At 49.9% G+C, this 15327-nt stretch overlaps 2 protein-coding genes across 5 annotated transcripts in view; one reads left to right on the top strand and one right to left on the bottom strand.

Annotated features, from left to right (window-relative positions):
• zbtb14 (zinc finger and BTB domain containing 14) lies at positions 1 to 7404 on the top strand. 4 transcript variants are annotated; one of them, XM_086192195.1, is made up of 10 exons: positions 1 to 226; positions 2603 to 2791; positions 3407 to 3607; positions 3829 to 3924; positions 4027 to 4170; positions 4368 to 4612; positions 5368 to 5453; positions 5543 to 5682; positions 5944 to 6039; positions 6188 to 7404. In XM_086192195.1, the coding sequence occupies exons 2-10, from the start codon at positions 2603 to 2605 to the stop codon at positions 6326 to 6328; spliced, it is 1338 nt and encodes a 445-aa protein (XP_086048321.1). In that variant the 5' UTR covers positions 1 to 226; the 3' UTR covers positions 6329 to 7404. The 4 variants fall into 4 exon arrangements, with proteins under 4 accessions (XP_086048321.1, XP_086048320.1, XP_086048322.1 ...); XM_086192194.1 differs by lacking the exon at positions 1 to 226 and adding an exon at positions 391 to 575; XM_086192196.1 differs by lacking the exon at positions 1 to 226 and adding an exon at positions 395 to 575 and having other exon boundaries at positions 3437 to 3607; positions 6188 to 7402.
• The window catches only part of arhgap28 (Rho GTPase activating protein 28), a 9817-nt gene continuing 1264 nt past the window's right edge, over positions 6775 to 15327 (bottom strand). The window contains 14 exon segments of the mRNA XM_086192327.1: positions 6775 to 6857; positions 6941 to 6981; positions 7091 to 7218; positions 7946 to 8080; positions 8154 to 8369; positions 8786 to 8868; positions 8985 to 9138; positions 9226 to 9303; positions 9397 to 9488; positions 9578 to 9743; positions 9859 to 10088; positions 12205 to 12313; positions 12472 to 12686; positions 12748 to 12916. Of these exon segments, the coding sequence (XP_086048453.1) occupies positions 6775 to 6857; positions 6941 to 6981; positions 7091 to 7218; positions 7946 to 8080; positions 8154 to 8369; positions 8786 to 8868; positions 8985 to 9138; positions 9226 to 9303; positions 9397 to 9488; positions 9578 to 9743; positions 9859 to 10088; positions 12205 to 12313; positions 12472 to 12686; positions 12748 to 12916 (1899 nt within the window).

The following is a 15327-nucleotide window of genomic DNA, read 5'->3' on the forward strand; positions in this document are numbered from 1 at the left end:
CGCGATCCGTCCGTTTCCTAAGAGTCACATGACTCGTTACACGCCCCTTTTTATGGGGACGCCACAGAGCCCGAAGCAGAAGCTTTGATTGACAGAGAGAGATCCCACCCACCGTCCTGATACCAGTGACCTCTGACTGGGAGTTCAGGGTTTGAAGGGAAGCCTGGCCAGGAGGAACCTGCTGGTTCACCTCTGGAGGAGGCGGAACAGCTGCGCACGTCATGAGGTTAGTTTGCGGATCGAAGCAGCTGACTGGTTCCTTCATGTTGACAACAGTTATTATATCAAACATGTTGAGTCCCTCGCGCACACCTGTCCACGTTACCCTGTTACACGTGACCTGCCCGGCAGCTTCCCTCCGCGAGGCCCGTTCCCAGCATGTGCGCGCATGCTCCGTGACACGCAGAGACTCTGAGCGCGCCTGCGTGCTCCTGCAGTCAGCGTGCTGGCGCAAAGCGCGGCCTTCAGCCCTGTGCTCGTCCTCAATAATAACAACATCTACCGGACCGAGTGTTCCCGGGCCGCCGGTCCGCTGACACACCCAGAGGACCCCGCTGACAGCCCCCGTAGTGACGGTAAGAGCTCCCGGGCCCCGCGCTCTTCTCCTCCGCCGCCTCCGCGGGGATGCTGCGCGCTCTCGAGCCGTTCATGGCCGCTCCTCTCGCCTCTCGTTCCTGTCTCGAGGCCGCGGCGCCGCCGCCCGCGTGCCTGCGTGTCGGTCCCGGGGACGGCGGAGCGGAGGGTCCGCGAGCCAGCACGCTGCGAATTCATCGTTCCTTCGGTGACGATATCGAGCGGCAGCTTTAACGCGGGGGGGGGGGGGGGGGGACAATGACCGGAAAGCGCCATTTTGAGTGAGAGCTGAGCGGCGGGCCGTTCCGCCATTTAACACAGGGGTTCCCGTCAAAGACGCCGCCCGGGGCGGCTCCCGTCACACTGCGGGTCTCCGCACTCCGACCCGCCGGTGACTGCGTGGAAACACCGAGCAGTAAAATCAGTCCGCGTCTGATCACGGGGACTTCGGTGTTCTGTTCTCCGGTAGTTGGGATTCCGAAACTGTGAAATCCGGATCTGATGTCTCGGTGCACACAGTGCTCGCTCAGCCCGCGTAGGTCCGATAGAACGGACTCCGTTCCCGACGTCCGTCAAGTCCAGGTCCTTTCAGGGATCAACACCGCGGTCAGGAGCAGTTCCGCACCAACACTCAGCCTGCTGCCGGACTGTCCCGGTGAAACCGTGAACGCACCATAATGCGTGCACACGCGCTTCGGCGCGCGTGTCCGCGCTGGTAATCCATGAACTACTGGGACCAGACTGGTCCAGATGTGCACGTGGGTGTATGTAGCTGTGAGACGTCATCAAGCAGCTGTTCACAATAACATTAACACACATCAAGAGCATTAAACAAACAATAAAATCAATAAACGTCCACAGCTGATGTCCTCACCTGATGGGGACTCTGGTGTGATCATCAGTGGACGTGTGTCAACATTATATTTGTATTTCACTTTGTCATTTCAGGGTTCAAACCAGCAATATTTGTTTGCCTCAGGCCCCTCCCACTACCTGGCATGAGCCCGTCATTGGTTCTGAGCTGCCAGCCTCCTGCTAACAGCTAGCGTGTTAGTTCCCAGCACAAATGCACTTTCTGGGTTAAGGAAATATATCGTATCGTATAAACCGTGGCGTTGACACTGACTGCAGCAGCTGGGACCGGTCCGCTTCATGACATCACGCCTCCACGTCATCCCGTCTTCTCAAGAGTCTCTTTATTTCAGTAAATGAATTGCATTGCTTGTACAGCCACCATTAGTACAAGACCATGAAGAAACCATCACAGCAGCGTAGAAACCCTGCCTCCATCTTGTGTGGTGTGATTGCAGCAACCCTTTGGCCTGGAGCTCACTGTTGTGACAGAAATGTTATCTGATGCTCTTTACATTCAAGGTGATATTCTGGTGTGTGTGTGTTCGTGTTCAAGGCAGCTTGGACACGTATGGGCTCATTCCTCCAGTGGCGGGCGGGGCAACGCCAGTTAATGAAGAGTTTGCCGTGTCAATTAAATCCTTCATTGTGTTTGTCTCCATCCCAGCTGTGGTGCTAGCACGGGGAAGTTTTGCAGCCTTTGAGTGACGCTACATCCACAGATGTGCACAGGTCCGACTAGAGATGGCTGCCCAGGTCTGAAATTGACTGGGACCAGTACGGGATGAGGTCGATATTGAAGTGCTGCTAGCTGCTGGACAAACAGTGCTGCTACCAGGGGTTATGACTTGCACCATTTATTTAATCTATGTAGCTGGTGCCGTTGTCTAATGGCGTCGAAGTACCAGTGGCATCGCTCAGGTCTCAGTAGCCAGCAAGCAGCACTGCAGCGCAGAATGATCGTGGCTGAGGAGATTCTGCCTGTCTCGCCTGACACTTGCTCGCTATTGATTGTTGGCCTGACTGATGGCTCGTCACAGCCGCCTCTGGTCTAACTCGTCAGTTTGTGACGATTCAGCCTACCTTCACAATAAGAGTCCAGAGAATCTTGACCAGTTGGGCGTATACTGAATGTCTGGATGTCCCAAATTACATCTTTGACCCGGTCTGTGTTCAGATGGCGGAGACCGTCAAGTATGTGGATGACGAACACAAGAGCATCTTCCTGAAGCTGCTGAATGAGCAGAGACTGGAAGGGGAGCACTGTGACATCGCCGTGGTGGTGGAAGACGTCAAGTTCCGTGCTCACCGCTGTGTGCTCGCTGCATGCTCCAACTACTTCAAAAAACTCTTCAAAAAACATGAGGTATTATCTTGAACTCTGTGTGACACCACGTTATACTTGGATACCAAACTAACAGGGCGCGTTTCCACTGGCTCACCTCGGTATGGCTCAATATGGGTGCGTTCCCACCAGCACAGGTACCACGTCAGCGTAGGTGGACTCACCGGCTGAGAGTTCCCTGGTGTGATTACTGTGAGACACAACAACAACAATGGAGGACGTGGAGGCGGCGTGACGCCTGCTGCTCGTCAGGGGTTTTTGCTTCAACTAAAAGTGAGGGAGGACAGACAGACGAGGCTTCAAGTGGAGAAACAGAACCCCCAAGAAAAGAATAAGGGACTTCACTGAGCCATGACCAGGATTCCACCGAGGCCAGGATGATAGGAAGTAGACCACGTGACGGGTGAGTTACCCAATCAGAGCCCGCTATGTGTTTACGTCACATGTTAGTCCCTGCTCGGCTCGCTTGGAACCCCAGCTGAGCAAGGACCAAAATGGTAACGGTTAGTACCGTGTTGGGGCCGGTGAGAAGGGGTCCAAACCAAAGTGAGCAGTGGAAACGCACCCTAATGTTGCACTTGTGCCCTGCTAGTGTTCTACTGGTGTTATATTAGTGTTCTATTCGTGTTATTTTAGTGTTCTACCAACGCATCGGTGTGTGTGCAGGTGGACAACTCGTCAGTGATCGAGATCGACTTCATTCGCTCCGACATCTTTGAGGAGGTGTTGAACTACATGTATACGGCCAAGATCTCCGTGAAGAAGAGAGACGTCAACCTGATGATGTCATCAGGACAGATCCTGGGGATCCGCTTCTTGGACAAACTCTGCTCTCAGGTAACCCATGTTCTGAGGGCGGGTGCTGGTGAAGTACCCTGGTATGAAACACTGGCCTGCCTACCATGAGGACTCACACCGCCAAGTGCTGCTCTGCTCGGTGGAGTGTTGCTGGCCATTCTGGTCTTTCTGGTGTTCTGTCCATCAAACTCCGAGCAACATCCACACGACCTGTGATGGAATCTTCCTCTCCTCTGTGATGATGCATTTTTTTCCTCCAGAAACGAGACGTGTCATCAGAGGACAAGGAGAAATTTCCCTACGACATCGTAAAGATGGCGCTGCCACCTGAGGCTCAGCTGGCAGCAGATGCAGAGGTGTGCTTCAACTGGCAAGCAAACACTCAGTTCATCATTACCATTCTGTTTTAACAGGGTGTGTGTGTGTGCGCGCGCGTGTGTGTGTGCGGCTGCACTTAGGTGCTTGGTGAACACGACGACACACCCACCACAGATGACCTTGTCGATGCCTCAGGAAATCAGGAGCTAGACAAATCCCCCTGTGCAGCACTGCGTGTTCAGGAAGCCATCTTGAAGGAACTGACCAATGAGGACGTCCACAAGGTAACCACACACACACAAAGTCCTGACTCAGCAGACTTCACAATGGAACCCTTGAGCTTGGTGCTGAGCTTGATGGCATCCATGTGCACTTCTGCTGAGGATTGATCTGTAGCGTAGCATCAGTCTGGAACGGCTTGGAATGTCTACTTCTTCTTCCTACTACCTAAACAACATGTCATTTCACCTGTGGCTTCCAGGTGACGTGCTATGACCAAGATGTGGTGACAGAGATGGAGGCAGAGCCTAAAGAGCTGGGGGCGGAGCACCACGCCACACAGACACTGACCTTTGCAGACAGTATGGGAGAGGTGAAAGACGAGCAGCCACCTGGTTGGTCGACAGCTACAGCAGACATGAAGTTTGAATATTTGCTGTATGGACACCGAGAGCAGCTCGCCTGCCAGGTGTGTGGCAAAACCTTCCTGGATGAGAGCAGACTCAGGTACATCGCCCCTGACATCACACCTGACATCAGGGTTCCCCAGGGTATTACAGGCACGGGGCCGGCCAGGCCTGACCTGCCCCTATGGGTTAGGGTTGTTTATTTTTATTCTATTTAAGAGGTTTTTAGCCTCCAGTCCCGTGGGGGGGGGGGGGGGGGGGGTTAGAGCAGGTGGACATTGACGCTCCTCTGCTGGCTCTCACCTGTCCAGGGAGACTCTAAGACTCAGAGGACACGATGCGTTTGTCTTTTGAACTTAAAGTGACCAGGTCAGATCTCTGGTCTAACTCCTGAGTTCTCGTTAAGTACTGACACTTCATTATTATTATTATTATTATTATCATTATCAGTATTAATGTGACCAGCCCTGCAAGCGCTCTTTTAAGATTCAGGAGCAGGAACTTGATACTGTTTATTGTACTCGGAATTATGTGGTCGTGAATGAACCACTCCAGGACTGTGAGACTCTGCTGTTGCAGATGCTCAGTTATGGAGAACGAATGTCTCATAATGTCACATGATCACGTCACCATGTTTTCTCACCTCCAGTCAGCGCTGACTTTCTGTTGGACTCAATGGTGCCACACCCTAATATTGATCAACCCAAAACAATTCCCTCTGTCAGTGGGCCACCAGCCCCCCTCATTTATACTTCCTCTATCTATAATCTATACTTTGGACCAGAAACTTTTTTCTGGGGAAATTCCTGCCTATGACATCACAGCTGACATCAAACCTGTTGTCGGTCTCTGCAGGAAACATGAAAAGCTTCACTCTGCCGAGCGTCCGTTCGCCTGTGAGATCTGCTCCAAAGCTTTCACCACCCATGCTCACTTGAAAGGTAGAAACAGCCCACCGCACCTGAGCGCTGATGTCATAGCCACATTTTGAAATGACTGCTGTACCTTCACCCTTGCCTGTGTGTTGCAGAACACCTGAAGATCCACACAGGCTTCAAGCCATACAGGTGTGACGTTTGTGGGAAGTCATTCATTCGAGCGCCCGACCTTAAAAAACATGAAAGGGTCCACAGCAACGAACGGCCATTCGCCTGCCAGATGTGTGACAAGGTCTGTCTGTCTCTCCTGTTTGTCTCTTGCCTGTCTGTCTCACCTGTCTGTCTCTCGCCTGTCGGTCTCGCCTGTCTGTCTGTCTCTCTCCTGTCGGTCTCACCTGTCGGTCTGTCTCCTGTTTGTCTCTTACCTGTTGGTCTTGCCTGTCGGTCTTGCCTGTCGGTCTCACCTGTCTGTCTCTCACCTGTCTGTCTCTCTCCTGTTGGTCTCTCTCCTGTTTGTCTCTCACCTGTCTGTCTCTCAAATGTCTGTCTGCAGGCATTTAAACACAAGTCTCACCTGAAGGATCATGAGAGGAGACACAGAGGAGAGAAACCATTCGTCTGTCAGTCCTGTACCAAGGCCTTCGCCAAGGTACTGATACCACTGATACTACTCCTCTCTGTACATACTATTGATCCAAGTACTGCTATGGATACTGCCTGAGAAGCAATCACTGAGTACTGCTGTGGTACTGCAGTCAGTAGTAGAGCACTGACGTCATGGTCCCTTCAAATTTCAGGCATCCGATCTGAAGCGTCATGAGAACAACATGCACAGTGAGAGGAAGCAGCTCAACCCTCTCCAGAGCGACGCAGAGACGCTGCAGGCTGCCGCCATGGCTGCTGAGGAGCAACATCTGGACAACATCGGCTGCTCGTAACATCGGCCCCGCAGTGGTCGTGACATCTGGAAAATGACTGTATTTATGTAATATTTTTAAAGGACCTATTGGACTCTTGTAGAAGTTGGGCGTTCTTCCTGAGGGGGGGAACATGATGACCTCGGTGATCATGTGACCAGTGACTCATGTATGATATGTAATTAAGTCTCTTTGTGAATGTACAGGAAGTTTTTCAGTCTGACTGTTGATAAAATGGAGGATTTCAAATTTGTGGATCTGAGGTGTTTCCAAACACTCACAGGTTCTCCGGCTGAAGTCACACGGTCGGTTCTGGTGGCCGATTGCTCGCTTCAGCAGTGATGGTCCAAACGAGGAAGTGACATCATCGGTCTTTAATGTGATGCCTTTATTACGTTAACATCTTATTACGTGATCGAAGTTAAGCAAACACATATAAACATATACTGTAAGTGTATGTGTGTGTATCAGGGCTTGACAAGCCAATCACAGTGAGGATTAATGCGGTAGACCTCCAATAGAAGACAGTCTGGATGGAGACGACGCTCACCTGAGAGACAGACAGGTGCGAAAGAGACAGTCAGCCAAATATGTGGGGGAGAGAGATGGGACATAGAGATAGGAGAGACTCACAGATGTTTCCTCCAACTTCATACAGATGTTGAACGGGTCCACTAGTGAGACAAGATCACATTTACTGCATCAACCTGATTGTGTGTGTGTGTGTGTGTGTGTGTGTGTGTGTGTGTGTGTGTGTGTGTGTGTGCGCGCGCGCATGTTTACCTGTTTTCACACTTAAAGCGGGAAATGACGTCTTTTGCTTTTGTGTCCCTGTCAAGTTGTATTGCCATGGAAACCTTTGTGTGTAGGGGGGCGTGAACTCTGATTACACCTTCGGACAGCTCTGTGAACTACACACACACACACACACACACACCCCCTTTGAAGTGCTCATGACTTGGACATAGACAAAGAGGAGGAGCCAGGACACACAGGTGTCACCTTTGTAGATGTCAGCACATGATCAAACGAGAAGTTACACATCTGGTATTTGAGTGTGTGCTCGGCGGCGCTGTACTGTTGGAACCCAAACTTGAATAAAAAAGCTGGTTCTAACCCAGAACCCAGTCACTGCAGTTCTCCAGTCAGACAAGAGGGCAAAACTCCGCTCCGTCAAATGACCTCTCAGTGATAAAGAAAATGAAAATATGGACAATGTGGTGAGTGGGAAAAGTAACAGCCGCTTGAACATCTGAATGAAACATCAGCGAAGACGAAACACCATCTTCACTGCAGCAATAAACCCTCCTATTGAAGTGTCGCCGCAGTTTGGAGCCACGGCTCAACACTCAGTCAGCCAAGCTGTCTGGTACTACCAGGACCGCATGGGTCAGTACTCAGTAGTCCACTGAAGCTACAAGCAGGCAGCAGGACTCAGATGCCAGTCTGGTTGGTTCTTTTCACCAGGTGTCTGGAGATGTCAGGCCCAGAAGATGCCGTTGTCAACAGGGAGAAATCCACTAGGGGGCAGTGTGGAGCCACGATGAATGAAAATTATGATTTTTTAGAAGTTGAGACCAAATGTAATTTAGCATCAATGTCTAGTAGCCATGCACATTGGAACACGTCCTGCGAAACACATTTCTTTTATCTAACCTGGTTCTTGTTGTTCTTCCTCCCCAGCAGGCGTGTCTTTGTCCTGGTCACACCCAGATGTTTCTGATTGGACACCTGATTCATTCGTCTCACCTGAAACAGTAGGAAGCTGGGCACCTTCCCCAGGAAACAGGAAGTAATCATAAGGATGGCTCTCAATGTGTGGCTGGGCAGATGTGTGTCTACTCACTGTCCACAGCAGGTCCTGGTGAGTAATCATCAGCTGCACCAGGTGAGCCCCTCCCAGCGCCTCCTCCATCTCCTCCCGCTGCTTGGCGAGGGAGCACTTGTTGCTGCGGCGACGGCAGGCAAACAGGTTGGGTGCCATGACCATGGAGACATTCCACAGGGACATCCTGTTCTGGTCCTGATGAGAGACCACCTTATGCAGGAGGACCAGCAGAGCCTGTAACCATGGAAACAAGTCTGTTGCAGGTGTGTTTGAGAATACTGACTACTCAAGGACACAAGATACTCCAGGTGACTGAGTGGGTACCAAGTCTGTGTTAGACATGGCACTAAACAAATGAGTTTGATGATATTTGTTTAGTGCCACAGAGACTCCTGGCTTCTTCTTAATGACCCCAGTGTGATGCAAGTAACCCAAATATGGTCGGCCTCAATTCCTGTCGCCAGTTAGTGAGCAGTTGTTTCATTATTGTGATTCTTTGCTGGCCATTTGTCTTTGAACATTTAGTTTCTAAATAGCCAGCGTATACTTCTAAAGATACTGTGTGTGTGTGTGTGTGTGCGCGTGTGTGCATGTGTGTGCGTGCATGTGCGTGCGTGCGTGTGTGTGTGTGTGTATGGGAGTGTATACACCTTGAGAGTGTCTCTATTGGACTCAGGAAGCAACAACAGCAGCAGCTGTAGAGCCTGAATCTGGTGGAGCGCTGATGACACACCTACGAACACACACACACACACACACACACACTCACCAAGAGACAAAGAGACAAACATCAACTATTGTGTACTTGTGTGTGTGTGTGTGTGTGTGTGTGTGTGTGTGAGTGTGTACCTAGAACAGCATAGTACGTGGTCATGTGTGTCTGTGTCAGCAGCGGTGTCGGCAGCTCCCGGATGAAAAGCTTCAGCAAACCAGCAGCATCGACCTGTCGGACTGTGGACCAGTCGAAGGCTTCCGGGCACCTTTCCAGCTCACCACGGAGAAGCTGAGCACACGCACACGTGTCTTGATGTGTGTGTTAAACAATCAACATCCCCATCTTGTTGCTTGTGTACCATCTGAGGGAATGTACCTTCAGTCTGGCAGCGGATCCTGGAACTCGGAGAATCCCTTCAGTCTGTAGACCACTCTGCTCCAAGACACACAACAGCTACAACAGCACACACACACACACACACACACACAGGGAGGTGTTATCAGACACTTTGGCTTTAACGGGCTTGTACACAGACGCATTCGTCACCTTCTGGAAGACCATTGGAACTTTGAGTCCAGGAAACGTCTTCCTGTCATTCTCCAACAACGTGTTGAGAGGAACGCCAAACACACCGCCATCTGACAGATGGACACACATATCAACAACTTGTCCCCCCTCATTGTGACTAGTTACACATTTTAAAATGTGACATAAGACTGAAGCGCACCCCGGCTCCTGCGCTGCGGTGGCGGGCGCTCCCGTTTAATTTGGACACCCAGATTGACCAGAAAGGTGGTAAGCTCGATGTGACAGATGAAGCCAAGTTGCTTCAGGTCACCTGGTGACAGGTCATCCACCAATGTGAGACCCTGAGAGGGTGAGACAGGTAGGAACTGTATACACACACACACACACACACACACACACACACACACACACACACACACACAAACATTGATTTAATAACATCGTCTTACACACAAGTTCTTCAGAGGTCAAAGGGCTCACCAGCAGGTCACTGCTGTCATGTCCATGGGAACACAGGCAGTCCAGACAAGCCCCGCCCTGTTTGTGCTCGACCACGCCCTCAGAGTATGGACAGTCACGCACCAGCCAATCAGGTCTCAGCTGACTGCCAGGCAGCGGTGGGGTGGGGGTCAGAGAGTGTGTGGGGGGGGGGCTTTGAGGGTCCTCAGGTAGTTGATCCTCAAAAACAAATGTGTGAAGAGTCGGTCGCACTGTAAAACATCAACACTGCGAATGTTATAGCTGGAGTTCTGCAGGGTTCTGTTGGAGGTCCTTAAGAACACCATCACTGCAGTTAAGATGGAGTACATAAGAAACCTGAACAGGACAAACAACCCGAATGAACACTTGGAATTTGGCTTTTTGGACAAAAGTTTTGAAAAAAAAGAAACCTTTTTAAATGTCCAGGTGAAAACAGATTCATGTAACGTGATGTCAAGGAATTCACACAAGATCCTGGAAAATCAGTGTTTGTAAATACTCTCCTCTGTCACAGCCCTGAGGATTTCAGTCACCCTGGAAAATCTGGACAGTTTGACTCGGTTCTTCCTTCAGAACTTCTAAAATGCCAGGTATCACCTGGACCAGGTGTGAACCACTGTTTGCATGTCCAGGCACCAATCCTCCCTGGCTGATGCTGGGCTTTGACGCTACGCTCCAGAACGCTGACCTGGATGCTTCAAAACCATTTGTGAGTGGTTTTGGGCCGCTGTCTAGCTGGACACCTCCAGTGTTGTAGTTCTCTTGCTGACTTGGTCAGGTCGTCCTCCAAGTTTTGCTACATCATCGGACCCTGGACCTGTACGAGCCCTCGAGGCCTGCAGCTGAGAACCGCCCCCCGCATGACACCACCATGTCATGTGCAGTGTTTGGTGTGAGCTAAACACAGCGTCTCATCTGATGGCCAGAAAGATCCATTTTGGTCTCGTTGGGCCAAAGAACCTTCTTCCAGTTGACCTTGGAGTTTCCTGCTGCCCTTTGTTGACCTGTAGTCTAGACTGTGTTCTGTTTGTCACCATCCCATAAAGCTCTGCCAGGTGAAGAACCCAGGGAACAGCTGCTGAAGCTTGGACCTCCTCAGCAGTCTCAGGTGTTCCGAGGTAGTGAGGACAGCTGCCAAAAACCACTGACACACCTGCTGCAGTCCCTCGTCTTGCCATGATGTAGTTAACTGAGCTCATGTTCAGATACTGGGATGTTTCTAGTCTCGTGGCTGACTTGAACTTCTCAACAACCTTCTCTGAGGGGTCTGGAGGGTTCTTCTGTCTTCATAGTATAATGGTAGCAGGAACCCTGAGGAACCAGGGATGGTCCGTCCCAATCAGATGCACTCAGGTGTCGCTGTGACTGAACGTGCACCAACCGGTGAAAGAGGCTGCATATTTATGCAAACATATTTTACTCGATAGATTTTTAATGAATTAACATTGAGAAGAACACTGTTTTCCATCCATTCATTCATCCATTTATCCATCCATCATCCATCCATCATCCATCCATCCATCCATCCATCCATCATCCATCCATCCATCCATCTATCATCCATCATCCATCTATCATCCATCCATCCATCCATCATCCATCCATCCCTCCATTCATCATCATCCATCCCTCCATCCATCATCCATCCATCCATCATCCATCCCTTCATCCACCCCTCCATCCATCCATCCATCCATCATCCATCCATCCCTCCATTCATCATCATCCATCCCTCCATCCATCATCCATCCATCCATCATCCATCCCTTCATCCACCCCTCCATCCATCCATCCATCCATCCATCATCCATCCCTCCATCATCCATCCATCCATGTTCTCCCTCTTCTCCTGTTGAGGGTGGGGGGGGTGGAGCCTATCCCAGCAGCCTTCCCCCTGGACAGGTCACCAGTCCATGGCAGGGCCAACACATAGAGACAGACAACCATTGGCTCTCCCAGCCACGCCTACGGTCAATTTAGAGTCTGGATTAACCTGGTCCCTCTTGATGTCTTTGGACTGTGGAGGAAGCTGGAGTACCAGAGAGAACCCAGCAGGAACAGGGAGAACATGGAGACTCACCCAGAAAGACCCCGTGCTGCAGCCGGGGCTCCACCCACAACCTTCTTGCTGGGGGCCACAGGGGGGACCACTGCTCCACTGCGCTGCCAAATCTGTTTTCATTTTGACATTTAACTTTTTTTTGTTAATGTCTCAAAGAGCCAAATTTTACTGACTGACCCTAAAAAGGGGAATACATTCAAGGGGATGAAGACTTTATAAACGCTGTACGACACTAAAAGAAGACACACAGGTGAGTGACAAACAGGTGAGCGGCAGACAGATACCTGAAGTTGTGTTGCGGCGGATGGTCTTCGTGGTCGTGTGGTATCTATTTGGCGACTTGGTGCAGTGAGATAGGGGGGTGGGGCTTTCGTCTGGTGAGTCATCATTTGTCTGGAGCAGGGACGGAAAAAACACTGACTCCTACATTTCCCAGGATTCATTATGGTTCAGGTCCATGTCAGATAATTAGGGTGTTAATTTTGTGTGCATGCAAGTGAGAGTGTCAGTGTGTGCATGTGTGTGTTTGTGTGCACAGGCTTGTCTCCTACCTCTCTGAATATGTCTCTCACATCTCTGATTGTCTGCTTGCTCCTCCTGCTCAGTGTCTGGTTGTAGTTGTCCAGTCTCATCCTCACTGTTGAGGCTTGTTGTCGCGTCAATGTGGACAACAGTGCCTCTGCTGATGGCAGCACCTCTTCTGATGACACGCCCACCAGTGAAGATAGCCCTGCCTTTTTGAGCCACGCCTCCTCCAGCTCCACCTCTGCAGGTTGATAAGTAAATCATCAATCAAATCATCTCGCTTTATGGTAAGTTTGTCTTACCATCCATACTCTTCCTCTCCTCCGCCTCCTCGTCTTCCTCACCGTCTTCCTCCTCCTCAATGTTCTGCACTTCTTGCCAGTATGTTTCCATGGTGCTATGCTGGGGGTCAGAGGTCATTGTCTGAGGGGTGGAGGAGGTGGTGAGGGACGCAGAGACAAAGAACATCAGCTAATCAGAAATGAAGAAACACACCTGCTGCCTTTAGCTTTACTAGAAGCCAGAGGTTAAAAAAATGGGTGGCTCCTCCGTGTGATTGACACATTTCCCCTACAGCAACCTGTCAGATTCAGATCCACCATCTCGTACACAAGCGACCAAAAATACAACATGGCGACTCCCAAAACACAACCCTTTTTGCTGTGAGGCCACAGTGCTGACAACTGCACCACCGCACCGCCCTCAGATCAGAAACCTCTAATAAAATTAACTTAATTAAACAAGTGGTATCAACTGTTGTTGAAGAAATTAAACTGAACAGGATTGATTGATTGATTGATAGAGAAAGAGAGAGAGAGAGAGTGTGTGTGTGTGTGTGTGTGTGTGTGTGTGTGTGTGTGTGTGTGTGTGTATGTGTGTGTGTACAGTCAATAGAGTTTCCTCACAAGGATAGATTCAAAAATCTGTTATGTGTGTGTGTGTGTGTGGGGGGGGGGGGGGGGGCTCCTCTAATGGTTTCAGTTCCCAGTGGAGGACAAAGGGGGTGTGCAAGCTAACGGTAGCTGCTTCTGTGAGTCCATTAAGAGGAAATGGATCCTGTTAGCCAATCAGAGCAGCAGCCAGGAGTGTGTTCACTCAGGTCCTCAGACGGTAATCTGACCTGGTTATTTGTCCATGAGACAAAAAATCAGACAAGAACCGAAGTTCTGCAGGACCGTTTATAACAGAAGCGTCATACCTTCAGAAGAACTGATACTGTTACAGTTCTGGTCCTTAAGTTCTGGATAACACTTCCAGGTCCAAATCTACACCTCAACAGGCTGCATCAGAACCGAAACTGGATCAGTCTGAAAACTGTTGGGGCCACTGTCCGTGCGACTGATGTGCTTTCAAAAGTTGATCAATATTTGATCAGTATTATCAGTGATTAACTAATGTGCTATTTATAGGTTATCAATAGTTTAAAAGGATGTCAGTAGTTTGTAATCAGAAGTTTACTATGTTGTTCATAGTTTATCAGTCAGTTATCAATACATTATCAATATCTTATTGACCTTTTTATCAAAAAGTTATCAGTCATAATGACAACAGAGAGGAGAGATGAACTGACCTGCTGCTGGTTCGGCTGCTGATCATCCAAGCAGAGAGAGGAAGAGCAGAGGGAGGAAGAGGAGGATGGGGGAGGAGCCTCTGCCAGAGACTGGTGGTCCCCGGCTCAGACCAGCAGCTGAACTGGGAGGGTCGAATCCCAGTCAGTGTCTGATGAATGGGGGGTTGGCTTTATGTCCATCACCCATGAGACACATGTACTGCAGACGTTTGGTTATGCTACGAGAATCACTCGTCTTTGATGATGATAAAAAAATTCAGCTAAAGATGGACGCCGTCACCGCTTGCAACCGGAACGTTTGGAAGAAACATGGCTGCAATTTTTGACGTTATAAGGGCAAAACTATTTACATTAAAACATCTATCTAGAACTGTCCTTTATAGAGCAAATACAACTAAGAACGCTAATAACACTATTGTTATTAGTCGTAGTAGCAGTATTATTATTCATAACATTTTTACCAATAAGGAGGGGGGCGCCGTCAAGGGTAGCTCAGACTGCTGTGCCTGGATACTGACAGGATACGCTGAACATGTATGTCTATGTACCCGCAGAACGTAGAAAAGAAAGCCTGAAATTCCAAGTCCAAACGGGTTGAGAAGGGCAGCGACAGTGGGAGCTCGCTTCAGTCTGCGCTGGATTAGCTGCTTTAGCATAAATACACAGGGATATTCTACTAAAGACAATAACAGGGATAAATATGATTGACAGGAGGAGGAGCAAAAAGTTTCAGTGTGACATTACTTCCTGTCCCCATTTTGATTGACAGCTGTCATTTCAAGTTCAAAATCTGCAATGAAGTTATATTTTCAATACAAATTAACTAAAAAAATCTAAGACGGCCATTGTGTAGTCCATCTATGGAAATTGTAGTTTCATGGAGCGGAAACATGTCGCTCCATCACGCTGGTTCGTGAGAGTGACGTCAGGCTCTCTCAGCACCGCCGCCATCTTCTCCTGACTCCCTCTAAGTTCTCCCATCCACTCTGACCCCGTGACCTTTCCATCATGGTCAAGGACCAGTGGGTAGGAGGAGGAGGGAGAAGGGACTGTTAGCATGTGGCCTCACGCTCAGCCTGGATTTCCACCAGGCACGGCTTGGTCACGTTCTGGCTGCGACACTGCTGACTTGGGGTGGTTGTGTCCTGCTGAATGCGTGTGGATCAGCTGCTCAGAGGATGCATGTTGATCTTGTCCTTCTGTCCATTCTTGTGATTGAAAACTTACACAAGGAGTCTTATGTTTGAAAATTCACTGGATTCAGTGGCCTATGCCGGTCATGTGGGGACTAAACGCCAGTTGCCTTGTGCAA

Source organism: Aulostomus chinensis, chromosome 21 (assembly GCF_037954235.1).
Source record: "Aulostomus chinensis isolate RoL2024-O1b breed Wild chromosome 21, RoL_Achi_v1.0, whole genome shotgun sequence".
In the NCBI taxonomy this organism is placed as follows: Eukaryota; Metazoa; Chordata; class Actinopteri; order Syngnathiformes; family Aulostomidae; genus Aulostomus; species Aulostomus chinensis.